Source organism: Microtus pennsylvanicus, chromosome 1 (assembly GCF_037038515.1).
Source record: "Microtus pennsylvanicus isolate mMicPen1 chromosome 1, mMicPen1.hap1, whole genome shotgun sequence".
Taxonomy (NCBI): domain Eukaryota; kingdom Metazoa; phylum Chordata; class Mammalia; order Rodentia; family Cricetidae; genus Microtus; species Microtus pennsylvanicus.
This window is the reverse complement of record NC_134579.1, coordinates 184,479,548-184,496,016: the sequence shown is the minus strand read 5'-3', so window position 1 is coordinate 184,496,016 and position 16,469 is coordinate 184,479,548. Positions and strand designations below refer to the sequence as shown.

The 16,469-nt window shown below is 35.6% G+C and overlaps 1 protein-coding gene across 3 annotated transcripts; it reads left to right on the top strand.

Moving 5' to 3' along the window:
- The first annotated feature begins 7,332 nt into the window (after positions 1–7,332).
- On the top strand, positions 7,333–16,261 carry LOC142842537 (protein LEG1 homolog). 3 transcript variants are annotated; one of them, XM_075959255.1, is made up of 6 exons: positions 7,333–7,650; positions 9,273–9,359; positions 10,926–11,107; positions 11,588–11,718; positions 14,951–15,189; positions 15,465–16,261. In XM_075959255.1, the coding sequence occupies exons 1-6, from the start codon at positions 7,335–7,337 to the stop codon at positions 15,572–15,574; spliced, it is 1,065 nt and encodes a 354-aa protein (XP_075815370.1). In that variant the 5' UTR covers positions 7,333–7,334; the 3' UTR covers positions 15,575–16,261. The 3 variants fall into 3 exon arrangements, with proteins under 3 accessions (XP_075815370.1, XP_075815371.1, XP_075815372.1); XM_075959256.1 differs by lacking the exon at positions 9,273–9,359; XM_075959257.1 differs by lacking the exon at positions 14,951–15,189 and having other exon boundaries at positions 15,465–15,579.
- Positions 16,262–16,469: the final 208 nt, after the last annotated feature.

Below are 16,469 nucleotides of genomic sequence, written 5' to 3'. Positions count from 1 at the left end.
GAGCCAAGTTTTATTCTTGTCTCTTTGTGAATTATTCCCCCTTGTCTTCCGTAAACCCTGCATGAGAATTACCACAAAAATCAATTTACAAAAGTCAGTAGCCTTGCTATACACCGAAACAACCATGCTGAGAAAAGGGTCCTGGGCAGTTCTATTGACAGTAGCACCATTTCTCATAGAAGTTGACCAAATCTAAGATAAATTGGCACCTTTGTTTTCTTTTCATCTTCAGAAGGTGAGTTTGTTATTAATTTATTGATATTTACTGCAAGTCTGCTCTCATATCAAGAGGTGACAAACTCTTGGGAGATTTATTTTATTTTTCATGCATTCCACTTTGAAGAGTTTCATACTGATTCAACTTCCATGAATACATATCATCCAAATACTGTGAAAATACATTAGCCATGAGTTGGGAATAACTTGAGATTGGTTTCACTGGAGAAAGAATGGGATATATCTTATGCCCTTGAAAAAATGTGAATACAAATGTTTGAGTAGAATCATGAATCAGCCATGGGCATGAGCCTCACCTGTTCCCACTCTTCACGTTCCCCTTCTCTCGCACAAACAGAAGGAACTCCTATACCAATACACAAACAATCTGGATATTGTATGTTATTAAGTTCTTTTTGAATTGTTTGAATGCTGAGGAAGAAGCTGCTAAAAGGTATTTCCTTATAAATGCTACTGAATTAATTCAAGATAGGTATTTTGAAAATAACTTGACTTCAAAATTGAGGTCAAAATATATGTTATTTTGGAGAAGAAGTTGTGCTTTTGTTTCCACAGAAAATGAGATCTATGGATTCATTCTGAATTAAGAAAAATTAGGTTCAATCAAAAAAGACCACCTGAGAAATCTTTGGTAGAAACAGATGGCCCAGACATCTGAGTTCTACATCCAGAACAGATTCAAGACTGTTGCTTGAGATGATCAAGACTCACAGGATACTCCAGTCAGGACTTGATCATAATTCTAAATTATGATCCATAAGATTATCAGTGCTCCCAATCAGCTGGAAGTAGCCTGAAAAACTATGCCCACATTTCCAAAAAATTGGACTATGGATATTTTCCTTTGTTTAGAATGTTGGTTATGGCTAATGATGAGGAGAAAAACTAAACAAAAGATATTAGATTCAGAGTTCTTGTTTTTTTAAAAAAAAATAGAGGGGGAAGTGCTGTGGGACAATGGTCTGTATCATGTCAATTATATTTTAAGTAAATGCTGATTGGCCAGTAGCCAGGCAGCAAGTATAGGCAGGACAACCAGGAAGGAAGTAGAGGCAAGTTGATGAGAACAGGAGAATTTGGGGAAGAGGAAATCTTGGTCAGCAGTCTTGTCCCAGCCACAAAAGAAGCAAGATGTGACTTCCCCGCTGAATAAGGTACCAAGCCACATGGCTAACACAGATAAGAATACTGGGCTAAATAAGAGCAATCTAAACAAAATGCAAAGCTACATACAATAAGAACAGATATCAAGTATAAAATTACAACCAACATAAACAATATTAAGCAAGGAACACATGATAAATGTTTTTTAAAAAATTATTTAATATATATATAATAAATATATATAATAAATAATATATATATACTGTATTCTGCACCAGATCTCATTACAGATGGTTGTGAGCCATCATGTGGTTGCTGGGAATTGAACTCAGGACCTTTGGAAGAACAGGCAGTGCTCCTAACCTCTGAGCCATCTCTCCAGCCCCAATAAATGTTTTAATAGACATTTTATTCCAAAGTGTCTAAGTCTTGCATCGGAAATAGGCTTGGCTAAACCATAAGAGAATGGTAACTATGACTATCTAATCTTTAACCTCATCTAAGGGCTGAGAAGGGAGATAGTATTACTTGAACAGGCAGGAAGTGAAACCAACCAGCTTCCAAAGTGAACAGTTTATGGTGGAGACAATTGGCTACCTGAGCAATCACCCAAAGTCTCATTTGCAATGTTGAAGCAACCAACTTTGGCTATGATTTAGTGTAAGTGACAGACCATCTTCAGAGGCAGAAAAATTTTCAGAACTGTCTTATCCTGTCTTGGCAAGGTTTGGCAGTCCTTTTTCTTGTGTCCTGTTTATCCACTCCAGATACCATGTACTTTGTCAGTGGTTGAGGCATGGGCAGTTCTTTGCCCAGAGACCAATTGTGCCAAGAAGAAAACAAACTCCAACTGGAGTGTCTTTGATGCTCAATACACTCTCAGGAATAGACTGGTGATGTCAGTAGCAGTCATGTCTTATGACAACAGGACCCTAAGGTATTTAAATGTTTTAAATATTCTACAGATCCTTGAAGTGGTTGAAGATTATCTATCTAGGCAGAATACAATCTCTATTTACCCAAAGAACCTAATTAATCTGACTATATGTATAACAAACATTACTATTTAATATCTGTATAATTTAAAGACTAAAACTTCCTGTCAGATCATCATATAATCTGTATATGTATATATATATATATATATGTATATATATATGTGTGTGTGTGTATGTGTGTGTGTGTGTGAATATATAGATCTGAATTTGGAGTTGGACAATGGCTTTGACCACATGTCCTCATAAATAATATTCCCTTTTCTTTATGTTCTTGATAATACTTATTGGATAGTTATTTTTCCTTCTGTCAGCATCCAAACCTCCAGGGTATCTTGAATTTTTGCAGATGTGTATTTTCTGAAAAGACAAGAGCAGAACTCTGCCCCAACTCTATATGATTTACTTACCACTTGTATGGTTGTCACCACTGTGGGTGGTGGCACATGCCAGTAGGATTTGCTGAAAGAGGCAACCAGAGAATCACGCATCCCGCCTGAGCTTCTGCAAGTGACAGAAAATATAGACCCAGAAGCCAGCCATGCAGTCGCAAATGGTCAAGGTGCATGATGGCTTGGATTGGCTCTGAGGCGTTTAATGAGAAGATATGAAGCACTGCATCTAGTGGCTACTCAAGGCCACTGTGAGGGAATTCTATACCCAAACGAGCAGCTGGAGACCCAAGTGCCATGTTGGGGGCCAACTGTAGAAGTTAGCTTGATTCTGGAAATAACCAGCCTAGTTAAAAGGTAAAACAATTATATTTTTATTTATTATAAGGATAAAACTCATGAAACAACAATGAGAAAGAAGTCCAAGCTCAGCTATGCTGCAAGGGAAGCACACAGAGAAAGGATACCTGGGCCATATGCCATTTTTCTCAGGGTCCCAAAAAGCCACACCCCAACTTTGTCCTACCTCTTAAAGATAATTGGTTGGCAAGATTTCCCATCATTGATTAGTATATATTAGTTAATGTTCAAAGTATTATAGAACTCTGCCTATATGTATCTGTCCTTATTTCTATCCCTCTTCTATCTCTCCTTTCCCTTTCTCCTTCCTTTCCTCTCTCAATCTCTCTCACACTCTCATTGTCTCTATTTTTGTATCTGTGTGTTTTGTTTTGTTTGTGGCAGCTTGTCACTTTGTAGTCTGCACTGGTTTCAAAATCTGTGTTTCTTTGGCTTCCCTGGAACAAGAGGCCTTCCAACATCAAGTGTTCTCATGCTGAAATTACATAGAAATATCATCATACCTGCTTTCTAGTTCACACCGTGGGGGAACAAATTTCTTATTTATCATGAGATGTTCCATTTGGATCTTTTTGTTAAGAGTGCACAGTTATCGAGACTGTGAATTTTGTTTAAATAGGAGGTAGACAGATGTTAAGATCAGCTTCTGTGGAGAGAGGGAGAGAATGAATAGGTGTTTTCCCTCTGGAAAAATTTGTACACAAATACTTGAGCAGAGAGGGGTATAATCTCTTTCAAAACTTGAATTTTGAATGGCCCCAGTATTCATGTTCTCTTCCTTGTCAGGCAATGTAACTAGTTTCCTTTCCTTTCCTTTCTTTTCCTTTCCTTTCCTCTCCTCTCCTCTCCTCTCTTCTTTCCTTTCCTTTTTTCTTTCTTTTTCTATTCTTTCCTTCCTTAAATCTCTCTCTCTTTCTCTCTCTCTCTCCCTTCCTCCCTCTCTCTCCCTTTCTTTCTGTCATAACACTAACTCCCCCCCAAAAAATGATAATAATGAATTCCACTCTGTTTTGTTCTAGAATCCCACTCTATTATCCCATTTACACAGCTTTGTCCCTGTTCCATATGAATTACTGAGTGAGTGAAGAGACACACGGAACTTAAAAAATCCTTTGAATGTACCTAAAATTACTTCATTCCTACAAGAAGGACTATAAATGGCACTGCAAAAAGTGACTTTCGATGTTGTATCTGCACTCTAGACAATAAAGCAAGAGAGAAGAAGCTTGCTTCCTGATATCCATAGCCACTTATTCTTTGGCTCCATATCTGACAGTAGAGTTGTGATTATTTAAAATGGATTCTATTCCAAAATTTAACACAGTGAACAATAGTGTTGAATGTCAGATGGATTACAAGCAAGAGAAAATGATACCCAGCTTTACAACGAGTTTATACAAGTAGGAAATATGAGTTCTTTAACTTTGTTGTTCTTTTTAAATTAATTTTTTGTTTATTTCAAGTCTTTTTTAATTCCATTAAATTCTAGAATAGCTTTGCTTGTATTTTTGGAGTAAATAGCATTCTAGACACTAAAGAACCAAAGTTTAGCTGCAATTTTTTTCTTTTTCGGATGGGCTCTGCTTGCTGTAGCTCTTTTAAGAGAGAGGTCTTCCTGATTCAGCAGTAGCAGGAAAAGAAAAGCTATGAGGTTTCAAAACGGTAGCATCCTAGTTTGCCAGAACAAACAATTCTGACTCTTTCGGAAGGTCCAGTCAAGAAGCATTTAAATGGGATTTGTAAGAAAGCATATTACAAACTGCTTAATGGCTCAACATAGATCTGCTGCATCCGTGGAACTGGAGTGGTGTGTATGGCTTGCAGAGGCAGTAAACATACCTCCATGTTAGACTGGGTGGAGCCAAATGACAAGAAAGCCTTAGCCCAAGTCATGCCAATGCTTAACTTTTCAAGAAGAGCTTAGCATTTTAAGAAGTACTACTGGACAGATTAAGGTATTGTGTTTGTATAGCTCATTTAAAAATTTAAAGTATAATTAAGAAATATAGGTTAATAGATAATCATCTATAATAGTCAAGCTTGTAGTCACATTAATTAGTTTTTGTAGATATATAGAGATGTGTTTTAGATGGATATTCCTCAGATATTTCAAAGACTACAGGAATGGCATTTAAAATTTTTTAATAACGGGATTTTTTGTGACAATAAGACACATATGCTCCTGGAAACACCAATGTACTTCAAGATGGGCATCAAAAGAGGTGCCTCATAGAGTTTGTTAGTCATTTGGGCAAGAAAGTGCTCTTGTCTAGACTGCTTGATGGTATGCTGTATGAACTGAGCATGCCTGATATACAGAAAAATGACTTCTGAAGTTACCTAAAGATGGTGAGAAAGTCCTTCAGCATTTCTGCTTCATTTAAGAGTCTACCAGACATTCTGCAGGAATAGAAGAAAGTGACTGACAAACTGCCAATAATGGTGGAACTGTCTTTGATATTTTCTGCTTCATGGAAAAGTATGCCAGATCCCATGGGCCTGTACCCTGAAGATCGATGCTCCAATAGTACAGAAAAACTTTGGGAGTTTGTCCAAGCAGCAAGATATCTGTCAATTCTATAGTTTTGGAAGTTGCTTACGATGCACTTCCTGTTTACTTAGGCAATATTATATCCTTCTGGAGTCTTTGATGGGGTTGAAGAATAGTTATAATTATAGTTTGCCTTAGTTATGATAAGAGATGAAGTAGATATAAATATTGTACCTGTAATTCTTGTTTGATCCCTATTTTATTATATGTAATTTTACTATGTTAAAGTTAAAGCCTTCCTTTTATTTAAACATAAAATAGGAAATTGTGTGGGAAATCCTTCTGTATATTTGTTGGGTTTTTTGGTTAATGAATAAAGAAGCTGGCTTGGCCTGTGATAGGGCAGAGTAGAGCTAGGTAGGGAAAACTAAACTGAATACTGGGAGAAAAAAGGCAGAGTCATGAGACACCATGTAGCTATGAGAGGGGAAAGATGTGGGCTGCCAGTTGGAACCCTGCCGGTAAACCACAAGCCTTGTGTTAAAATATACAATAATGGAAATAAGTTAATTCTAGATGTAAGAGCTAGTAGTAATACACTTAAGCTATTGGCCAAGCAGTGGCTGAAATAATATGGTTTCTGAGTGATTATTTTGTGGTCTGGGCAGCTGGAAACAAGTGGCTTCTTACAACAGAAAACCATTCTTGTAGTCTTAAATTATTAAATAAAGGCAAATGGCTCACTGCTGTAGTTTTTTGCTGATTTTTATTAAATGATTTATTTCATAATATGTGCTTTAGTTTATAATTTTATTATGAAGAAACTACTGTTGGGAAGTTAGAGGACAGTTCTACTATTTGGATGTTAATTGTATTTGTGCTATAAATATTATATACATGAATGTATTATGTTTTGACAATAATTTATTTAACAAGAACTTTAAAATACACATGCAGGTATATATCAATGTAATGAAATAAAATTAAAACTTTAAAAATTGAGTCTTGTATTCATCACATAGAATGGGTGCAAGATTGCTCCAGATATACTATGGTCGTTCACTTATAACATTTTCTTATCTACCTTTTAGGCATATCCATGACATATAAGCCTGTGGGAATAGTACTTAAATCTCTTTGGCTGCCTTATTTGTCTAGTAATATTTAAAATATTAGTATCAATGTATATCCCTTAGAGAGTTCTTAGAATGACTAAAAACTCTAAGAAATACCAATTTTAAAGAGTTGTTTAAGCAAATTTAAACATCAATTCTCTTTCTTTCTTACCTGTAGATTATCAAGCCAACAACATAGACATAGAGAATACTTTTATCTTTACTTTCTCTCAAACCCAAAACAGCTTTCTTTATTTTCATTTTCTTTTTTATTGGTTAATATCATATGGGACATAACACTTATGAAATATTGGGTATATTTTATTTTTAAGCGAATAGTTAAGACATTGCTTTGGAGAAGCTGCCCATCTTCAGATAGTTACATCATAAAGAATAATGGGCCATTTCTTTATCTGCAGTAAATAGGATGATGATACTACTTACCTAAGGCATTTTGCAGTAAGCCTTATTCATTTATTAAATCCGCACTGGAAAATGCCCTTTTTTTTTTGGCTCAGTGGCTCTCTAGATGCTTTGCTCAGAGATTTGGCATCCTCTAAGTGATAAGAGGTTTATGTGTCTGCTGTTATATAACGAGCTTCTGTCACTCAAAGAATCTAACTCAAGGAACAGTGAGAAGATGTGGTCTGCTCTTGCAATCCCCACTTTTTTGTTCCTGAGTCTTTTTTCAGTAGGATTAGCCTCAAATCCAGAGTCAGTCAGAGCTATAAATAAAAACTATCCTCCTTTTTGGAATCAAGTTAGTGGAGATATAACAGTATTTCCAGTGAAGGATAACAAAATCATCATTAATATCTGGAATTATTTGGATCGACTACAGATGTATAAGATTCTCATAACACAAACAAACAAATATTTTGTGCATATTGGAGCAAATGATACAGGCAACGTACTGTGGGCTCTCGCCTTAACTTATGGAAAGCTATATAAAACAGGTATGTACATTTTAATGCTTTCCAATACTTTTCTTTTTCATTACTAAGTTCTGAAATGTGTTTAAGTGTTACTGATATTACAACCATTTCTCCGCCAGTGAAGAAGTTCCTATGGTTTTTGGTAGATGATACCTGTAGCATTACATAGTATACTTGTCTTTACACTTCATAAACTTTCTGGTATGAGAGGAAGTACAGTCTTTTCTGCAAGTCCTTGTTCCATAAGCTATATGTGCACATAGCATGGAGGAGAAATATCCCCTCTAAATCAGCAATCCCCAGACCCCATGACCCAGCCTAACCATCTTCTTAGAGAAATTGGCACTACAAATACTTTTGTCTCAGGAGTTATGATTATTCTAGAAAAGATTACAAAACATCAGTTCACTAAGAAATCCAAGTGAAATTTCTTACAAAGAACAAATGTACAAGAATATACTTTTCCTTAAATGCCTGGATTTTGCCTCATTTTAACAGGAACAAAATCTAAGACGTGATACTTCCTGTGGTGTTCTTGAAGGAAAGTGTGATGACAGTGATTGAGTCACCCACTCTTTATCCTGAAACAAGAAAGATGGGGTAACCATTTAGAGAAGCAGGGCTTCACCTGAAAACCATGTTTCTGAAAAGTCCTTTTCTTTTTTTTCCTGTGTTTTTAGCTGTCTTTTTCTATCCAGTACATCTTTTCGAAGGTTCTTGAATCAGTTTTCTTACCACTGGGGCTTTCTAAAATTTAGTAGATTTCCCCATTCGTGATATTTATCCCAACTTGTCTTCTTTGACTGTGACTAGACCCAGAGCAATCATAGAATGAAACAATGCTAGAACTACAGATATTGTTGCAGAAATTTGGTTTCTGTTGATTACAGTTGCTTCATCAAGTGCTCAGCCTTTGTGGGAAGAATGGCTTGACACTCAGAAGCCACCTGGGAAGTGTAAGCTTCTGCATAAGGATTTCTAAAAACAGATAAATTTATGTATGTATGTATGTATGTATGTATGTATGTATGTATGTATTTTACACCCGGGCAGCAGTTTTCCCTCCCCTCTCAGCCCGCCCTCCCCACTCTGTTCCCAACTCCCAATCCACTCCTTCCTTTTTGTTTAGAAAAGGATAGGTCTCCTGTGAGTATCAACAAAACATGACAGATCAAGTTGCAGTAAGGCTAAGTAACTCTCCATGTATTAAGGCTGGGCAAGGTGACTGAGTAAGAGGGATAGGGTCCCAAAAGCCAGTAAAAGAGTCAGAGACAGCCCCGATTTCCACTGTTAGTAATCCCACAAGAGGCTCCAAGTTATACAACTGTAACATAAAAGCAGAGTGCTTACATCAATCCCACACAGGCTCCCTGATTGTTGGTTTGTCTCTTGTGAGCCCCTATGAGCCCAGGTTAGTTTATTCTCTGAGTTTTCTTGTGCTGTCAATTGGGACTTTTACAGAGGAGCCTCAGACTGCTTTCCAACTGACAAAGCTCCAGATGAAACTCAAGGTCCCTCTTTTCACCAGCAAGGACCCCTTCTTCCTACATTTGCTTTTTTCTGTTCTGCCCATTCTCATGAGTCGCTATTAAAAGCCTGAACGTTTGTGCTGGACATTTTTACCTACTCTTTTTGCTCTGCAGGTAGATTTTCAGACCCTTCCAATAGCTCAGCGTATGTTTATGATGCTGGATCTCCTGGCTATTTATCAGTCAAGAGTGGCTGGGGAGGTAAGTGTTCTCTTTGGACTATGTGCCTTTACTGATCTGTGGGCATGATACTTGCTTCTTCATGGTGTGGGATTGATTAGCTGAGATGAATACTACCATTTCCTTAAAGAAGATACACAAGTTTCTCTTCAGTTTTCTTTGGTACAAATCAAATAAAAAAATATACAGGTAGTTCTTACTGTAACCTATTCTGAATTAAGACACACAGTCCATTGTTGCCTTGAGTGTTGAAAATGATAAATTTCTTTCTCCTTAAGTACTCAGGATTTGAGTTGTTTATTCTCCATCTTTTCGGCTCTATTTATATCAACTATTATCTATTCTGTTTGTAAGTGTACTACATGATTTATTAAAACTCTTCAGAGGCATGTTTCAAATCAGTTTTTATGACAACATAATTAGATGTTGAAAGCAATTGAACAATTTATCTCTTTATCCTTCTATTCCAAAACCCTTTTTATTATACATTGATTTCTCAACTTTTCTTCTGCTAGCCTATTATTCTGCTAAACTTTTCTTCTGAAACAAATAGACAAAAAGGTTGTTTATGAACTTGTATTCAAACTAACTCAGTCACTTTAGGGCCTTACAGAAAAACATCACACTAGCCTGATTCTGATAGACACAGTGGTCATCAGAGTCCCCTTCATAATTAAAACCCATAGAAGATAATATTCTAAAGGTGAGTTATCTAAATGTTTCAAAACAATAGTCATGTTTTATAATGAACAAAATTACTTTAATTCTATTACAGTTATCTTGAAGTAAAATTCATATCTCATTCACAATAGCCTCAACAACAATCAAATGTCTAGGGATAAACCTAAGCAAGGAAGGGAATGACTTCTACAATGAAAAATTTAAGTCTCTAAAGAAAAAAATTGAGGAGGACATGAGAAGTGGAAAGACCTCCCATGCTCATGGGTTGGTGGAATTATTACTGTGAAAATGACCACCCTACCAAAAGCAGTTTATTAGATTCAATGCAGTCCCAATCCAAATCATGATGCTGGACAGACAAAGCAATCCTAACCAAAATAAGCCAGGCTAGAATTATTACAATACCAGGTTTCAAGTTATGTTATAAAATTATAGTAATGAAACCAACATAACACGCTGGAGAGATGTCTCAGCAATTAAGAGCTTTGTTGTTTTTACAGATTCAATTTCCATCACATGGTGCCTTATAACCATTGGTAATGCCAATGACAGGACATATGGAGCCCCCTTTTAGTCTTCATAGGCACCAGGCATTCACACAGTGCCCTTACATGTGTACATGAAAAGTACTCTCACAATGAAATAAAATAATTGTGAAAACATGGCTTATTATGTATATATTGTCGTGTCATATTAGCACAAAGAAAGACATGATTTGTGTGTTATCTCTACCAAAGTTCCTTGAGCTCTCCTAGTAGCTTGGGTTTCCTAGAGTCAACAGTTTCAATAGAATGGTTTGTGGTGCAAGTGACTAAATTATTTAGGCAGAGTTTTATCTATTTTGTTAATCACTATTTTGAGCAGGTGGTGGGTAATTCCAGACACTTTTCTTCTGCTCCCTTGCAGGTATTAACTTCTTTGAGATTGTTATGAATTTCCTTGCTGCAGTAGAATCAAAGTTTTTGAATGTACCATATGAGATAGTGCTAGTATCTCGAGGGGAGAACAAGTCTGACTTCTGTTATTCTGTAAAGGAATGCAGGGCATCATACCCAGAAGCTATGGATGCAGCCGTAGAGTTTTATCAGGTAAAACAATGAGACTACTGCTTTTTCACCTGAGTGGCATATATGAAGATGGAGAAGAACATCCATTGCAGCTACAATTGAAAAATATACTGAGATTAATATTTGTATAGGGCATAAACTACAAGTATAGAATGATAATTTTTTTTCTGGAATTCAGGTTGGTATTCTGAAATGTTGCTAAATGGATAATTAGCAGTAATTTAGCATGACTGAATTTATAAAGTTTTTAAATTGATATAGTAATTTTCAAATTTTGTTTATCTATGCAAGTGAACTAACATAAATATGAATATAAAACAAAGAAAATTAAATGACACTTTCAAGTCTTAAATTTATCTTGATAATAAAATCTATTTCTATAAAATTAGCTGCAGCAATATTTCAAAGTAATCTGTTTTAACAATATTTGAGCTCAGTTATTAAAATTATTTGAGTTTGATATGAGTTCTATTCTCATAAATCCCATTGTTTATTCTGTAGTATTTGCAGTCCACGAGGCCAGCTCTTGGCAATGTTTCTGTTTATGACGCAAGTGAAGAGAGAGCAACGCTTCTAATGTGGAAGGCCCATCGGGCAGCTATCGATATTGGATTATCAAAATTCACCAACATGTAAGATAACTGCTTTATATGATACAAACTCCTCTCTATTTTTCCTAGTACCGTAAATGATAACACATAGAATTTTTGTCTCAGAATTCAGTTCTCCTATTTTCTAGAATGTCTCAGAAAGCCCATTTTCCATTTATTTAATCTGCTAATCATTTGGTAAACCAGCAAAGAATAAAATGAAAGGTCAGTTGAATATATTCATATATTTCCAACAAAGGCCCATAACATTCTCTGAAAGTACCGTTTAAAATAAAGTAGTTCACTAAGCATAAACAATGTCTTATGAATGCAGCATGAAATAATTTTCTGTTGTTGGATTTCTGATTACACACATACACACACTTTCTTTTACTACCCATAGAATACTGGTTCTAGACTCTATATAATTATACACATCCACATGGTTGACTCTTGTGGCACATAGCTGTTACTAACATTCACAAAACCCAGGCAAGTGGACCATGAGTTCAGGCTGGGCTTCATGAAAAGACTCTCTCAAAACAAAAGGAAAAAATAAACAATAGATATTTAAACAATTTGTGTAAAATCAGTAGTATTTACATTTAACTTGCACGTATTCTTTTGAGTACTTTACATAATTTCTAGAATGATTATAACACCCAGTTCATTTATTCTGTAGAAATTGTTGCCCTGCATTGTTTAAGAAATACAGAAGGACTGGAGAGATTAAGGGCTTGGCAGTTAAAAGCACTGACTGCTCTTTTAGAGATCCTGAGTTCAATTCCTAGCAATCACATGGTGCTCACAACCATCCATATTGAGATCTGGTGCTCTCTTCTGGCCTGCAGCCATACATGTGGGCAGAACACTATATACATCATAAATAAATAATTCATAAAGGAAAAAAGAAGGAAATGCAGAGGGAAAAAAATCGATGTACATATAATAGAATTGCATTTTTCCTGATTTTATTTTTACTGTTACCTGGTTGGATCTGTGCACACAGAACCCATGGCTACAGGTGGCCATCTGTGTCAGGTAACTGAGAAGAGAAGGGTAGGAAGATTCTGAGTCATATTTCACATCAGGGCACCATCTTTCAACCACAATCCAAATCTGGTCTAAAGTATTAACTTTGAAATACCGGTTTCTCTTCATTTTTAGTCTCTAGTTCATTCTTTAATTTTCTGGAGACAATATTCAATGTCGACAAATTTTTAAACATTTTTATTGCTGTCTTTTTTGTTCTGCAGTAGGAATTAATTCCCCGTGAAGATTGTGGAACTTACAAATCTCTTTGTATTTGGTAGATGTATGTGCATTATTTGTGCTTATAATAATGTCTGATATCTGGTCGTCTCATGTCTCTGAGTTTGCTGCACATTTTCTTTGAAATTCTTTCAAATTTTTTTTTATTAATCCTTGCTCCTTTGTTTTTTCTTACACAGTTAGAAACTTTTAAATATTCATAAACAAAAATTGAGCATTGAATAAATGTAAGAAATGTGATGAATTTCAGAACAGTTAATTTTTTAAAAATCAGTTTATAATAATCATTTTCATAGATATTAAATGTAACAGCTAGAATTATTCACAAGGCTATTTTTTCTGCTAGAAATCATTACCTTTTACTCTATATAATTTCTTGTTTCTAGTTCATTCTCATGGAGAAATCATTTTAAAAAGTTGCATCTTCCATATCTTGATAGATGTTAGTCTAAAATATTATGGTTTGGGATTTTTTTATTTTCAAACTATTTTAAAGTTTCTGCCTGATAGCACTGATATAGGATATTTGTTTTATCTTTTTGATTTTCAGCTGTTATTTTTTAATTGTTTAGACTATTTTGAATTATGTGCTGGACAATATAAGAGATATTTGTTGTGATAACTTCTACTTGTAGATGGTAGTAACTTAGTTATAGGAAGATTTATCCTTTTTTACTGACAGTTGTATTAGAAGCCCACCTGTATATTCTTATTGCCAACTGGATTATGGTTATTGAAAGATGAGCTTGTGCATGATTCATCTCAATAAAAACTAATAGTTATTTATAATGAACATATCCAAATTGAAAATAAAGATAGATTTTAGACTTCATTAAGGTTAGTTGCTATTTGTTCACATATGTGTACATATATTTGTTCACTCTTTTTTAAAATTAATTTATTTGTTTAAAATTTCCACCTCTTCCCATTCTCCCAATTCCCTCCCACTCCCGCCACTGCCCCTCCCCCTCGCTCTCCAATCCTAAGAGAAGTCAGGATGCCCTGCCCTGTGGGAAGTTCAAGCCCCCCCATCCAGGTCTAGGAAGGTGAGCATCCAAACAGACTAGGCTCCCAAAAAGCCAGTACATGCAGTAGAATCCAAATCCAGTGTCATTATCATTGGCAGCTCAGTCTTCCCCTCATTGTCAGCCACATTCAGAGAGTCTGGTTTGATCACATGCTCGTTCAGACCCAGTCCAGCTGGCCTTGGTGAGTTCCCATTAGATCAGTCTCACCATCTCCGTGGGTGGACCCACCCCTCGCTGTCCTGACTTCCTTGCTCATGTTCTCCTCCTTCTGCTCTTCATCTACTCTTAAATCTACTTCTCATCTTTGGCAGTCTCAAATGAAATCTAAGAATGTATATTGTGATATTTCATATTGAGATTGGCATTAGCTTCATCATTTGTTCCCCCTTTCCATGATTCCAGTGAACATTTCTCTTATCTTTGGATGTCTGCTCATTACACTGATTTACTTTATTATATTTATATTATGACCTAACCTCTTGTGTAGAAAATAATTGATTCTTGAAAAGCAAATCATAGAAATTAGAGAATTCAATAAGGAAACATGGGGCCTAAACTTGAGGAACTGGGGAGATGGCTCAGAGATTAAGAGCACACACTGCTCTTGCAGAAGATGAGAGTTCAACTCCCAGCATTCCCAGCTCACAGTTGCATGCATTTATCTCCAGCTCCAGGGGAGCCGTCTTCTTCTGACTTCCCCGAACAACTGTACTCATGCACTCTTCATCAAATTACATAATAGTTCTCAGGAATAGAACATGGTAGGAAAGCAAACATTTGGAATTTAAGTTTTATTTAAAAAGGATTTTTTTTATAAATTTATTTATTTATTAAAGATTTCTGTCTCTTCCCCGCCACTGCTTCCCACATTGGAGCACCGGACAGAAATATCAAGGTCCAAATCAGGAGCAGAAGGAGAGAGAGCACGAAAAAGGATTTTTTTTTAAAACATGTTACTTAATTGTGTTCTTTAGGTCATGGTACTCTTCAGTATCTGAAAGAAACTTCACCGTGGACTTTCTAAACTTCATGGAGTTTTGTGAGAGCACAGTATACCACTCAGATTTTAATTCTTCAAAATCCTTTCTTTTGGGTTTCCCATGCAAGCCACTTGAAGATGGAGAAAACATGGCTTCAAACACGAACTTCAAAACACGGGAAAAAGCATTTCTTACTTTAGTAAAATTTATGCCTAATCTAAATAAAGTCACAGGTATGATTTTGAAGTATGAGTGAAACCTAAATGAGTCAAAGCCACATGAGATCTGAATATTTAATAGCTCACTCAACATGAATTATTATGTATCTATTATATTTTAGATAAATTGAATGTAATTATAAAAATTGAAGAAATAGCACATCATTAAAAAAGCAACAGAATAACTGCATAAATAATTACAGTGCGTTTTCACCCATGTAATTTTGATATTCTGATAGTGCTTATATTTTCTTAACTATCTTCAAATATTTGTGTTTTAATTTTTACAGATGGCTGGTTTTTTATGGTTTGGAAGTCGACTGTGGAATCTACACAACTACGCCATTCTTTGGGACGTTTCCTTATTGAAACTCTATTGTTAATGCCCCTTAAAGCATAGCCTAAAACTATTTCATTACATGTTGAACATTTTAATTCCATATGAAAAAGCAATTAAATATTATAGTCAGTATTTTATAATTTTTCTGTTTCTTTCTATCCAACTTGTGCCTTCTTATTTTGATTTATTAGCCAGTAATGATTTTAGCTGAATAATTATATGGCTAACCAAAGTCTAATTTTATTGAATGTTTGAGTTACAAATAAACATATCTTATATTATTTATTTGTCTTCATTTTCCTAATTTCTTTTGCCCAAATGTTGTCCATTTTACTATTTCAAATTTAGATATTCTGTTGGCCAGATTTATTTGAACTTGACACAATCTATAGTCATCCGAGAAGAGAGAACCTCAATGAAGAAAATGCTTCCATAAGATCAGAGCTGTATGCAAGTCTGTAGGTCATTTTCTTAATTCATGATTGATGGGTAGGACCCAGCCCATCATGGGTGGTGTCATCTCTGGTCGGGTGGTACTGGGTTCTATAAGAAAGCAGACTGAGCAAGCCATGGGGAGCAAACCAGTGAGCAACTCACCTTTATGGCCTCTGCTTCAGCTCTTGCCTCTAAGATTGTGTCCTTTTGCATTCCTGTTCTGATTTCTTTTGATGACGAACAGTGTTGTGGAAGTATAAGCTGATTAACCCTTTCTTCCCCAAGTTAATTCAGTCATGGTGTTTCATGGTAGCAATAAAAACCCTAACATACAGATATTATGTTTCTATTTTCATTTTTTTTTCTAAAGAAAATTCCACGATAGTTAGGTAGCCAGTAAGGTACAGGGGATAGAAAAGGATCTTTTGAGAAAGGAGAAATAGAATATAACGTAATGAATGGATAAAGGGGAAACTGGAATAGGAGGATTAAATAGGAAAAGGTATGGGAGGGCAGAGTA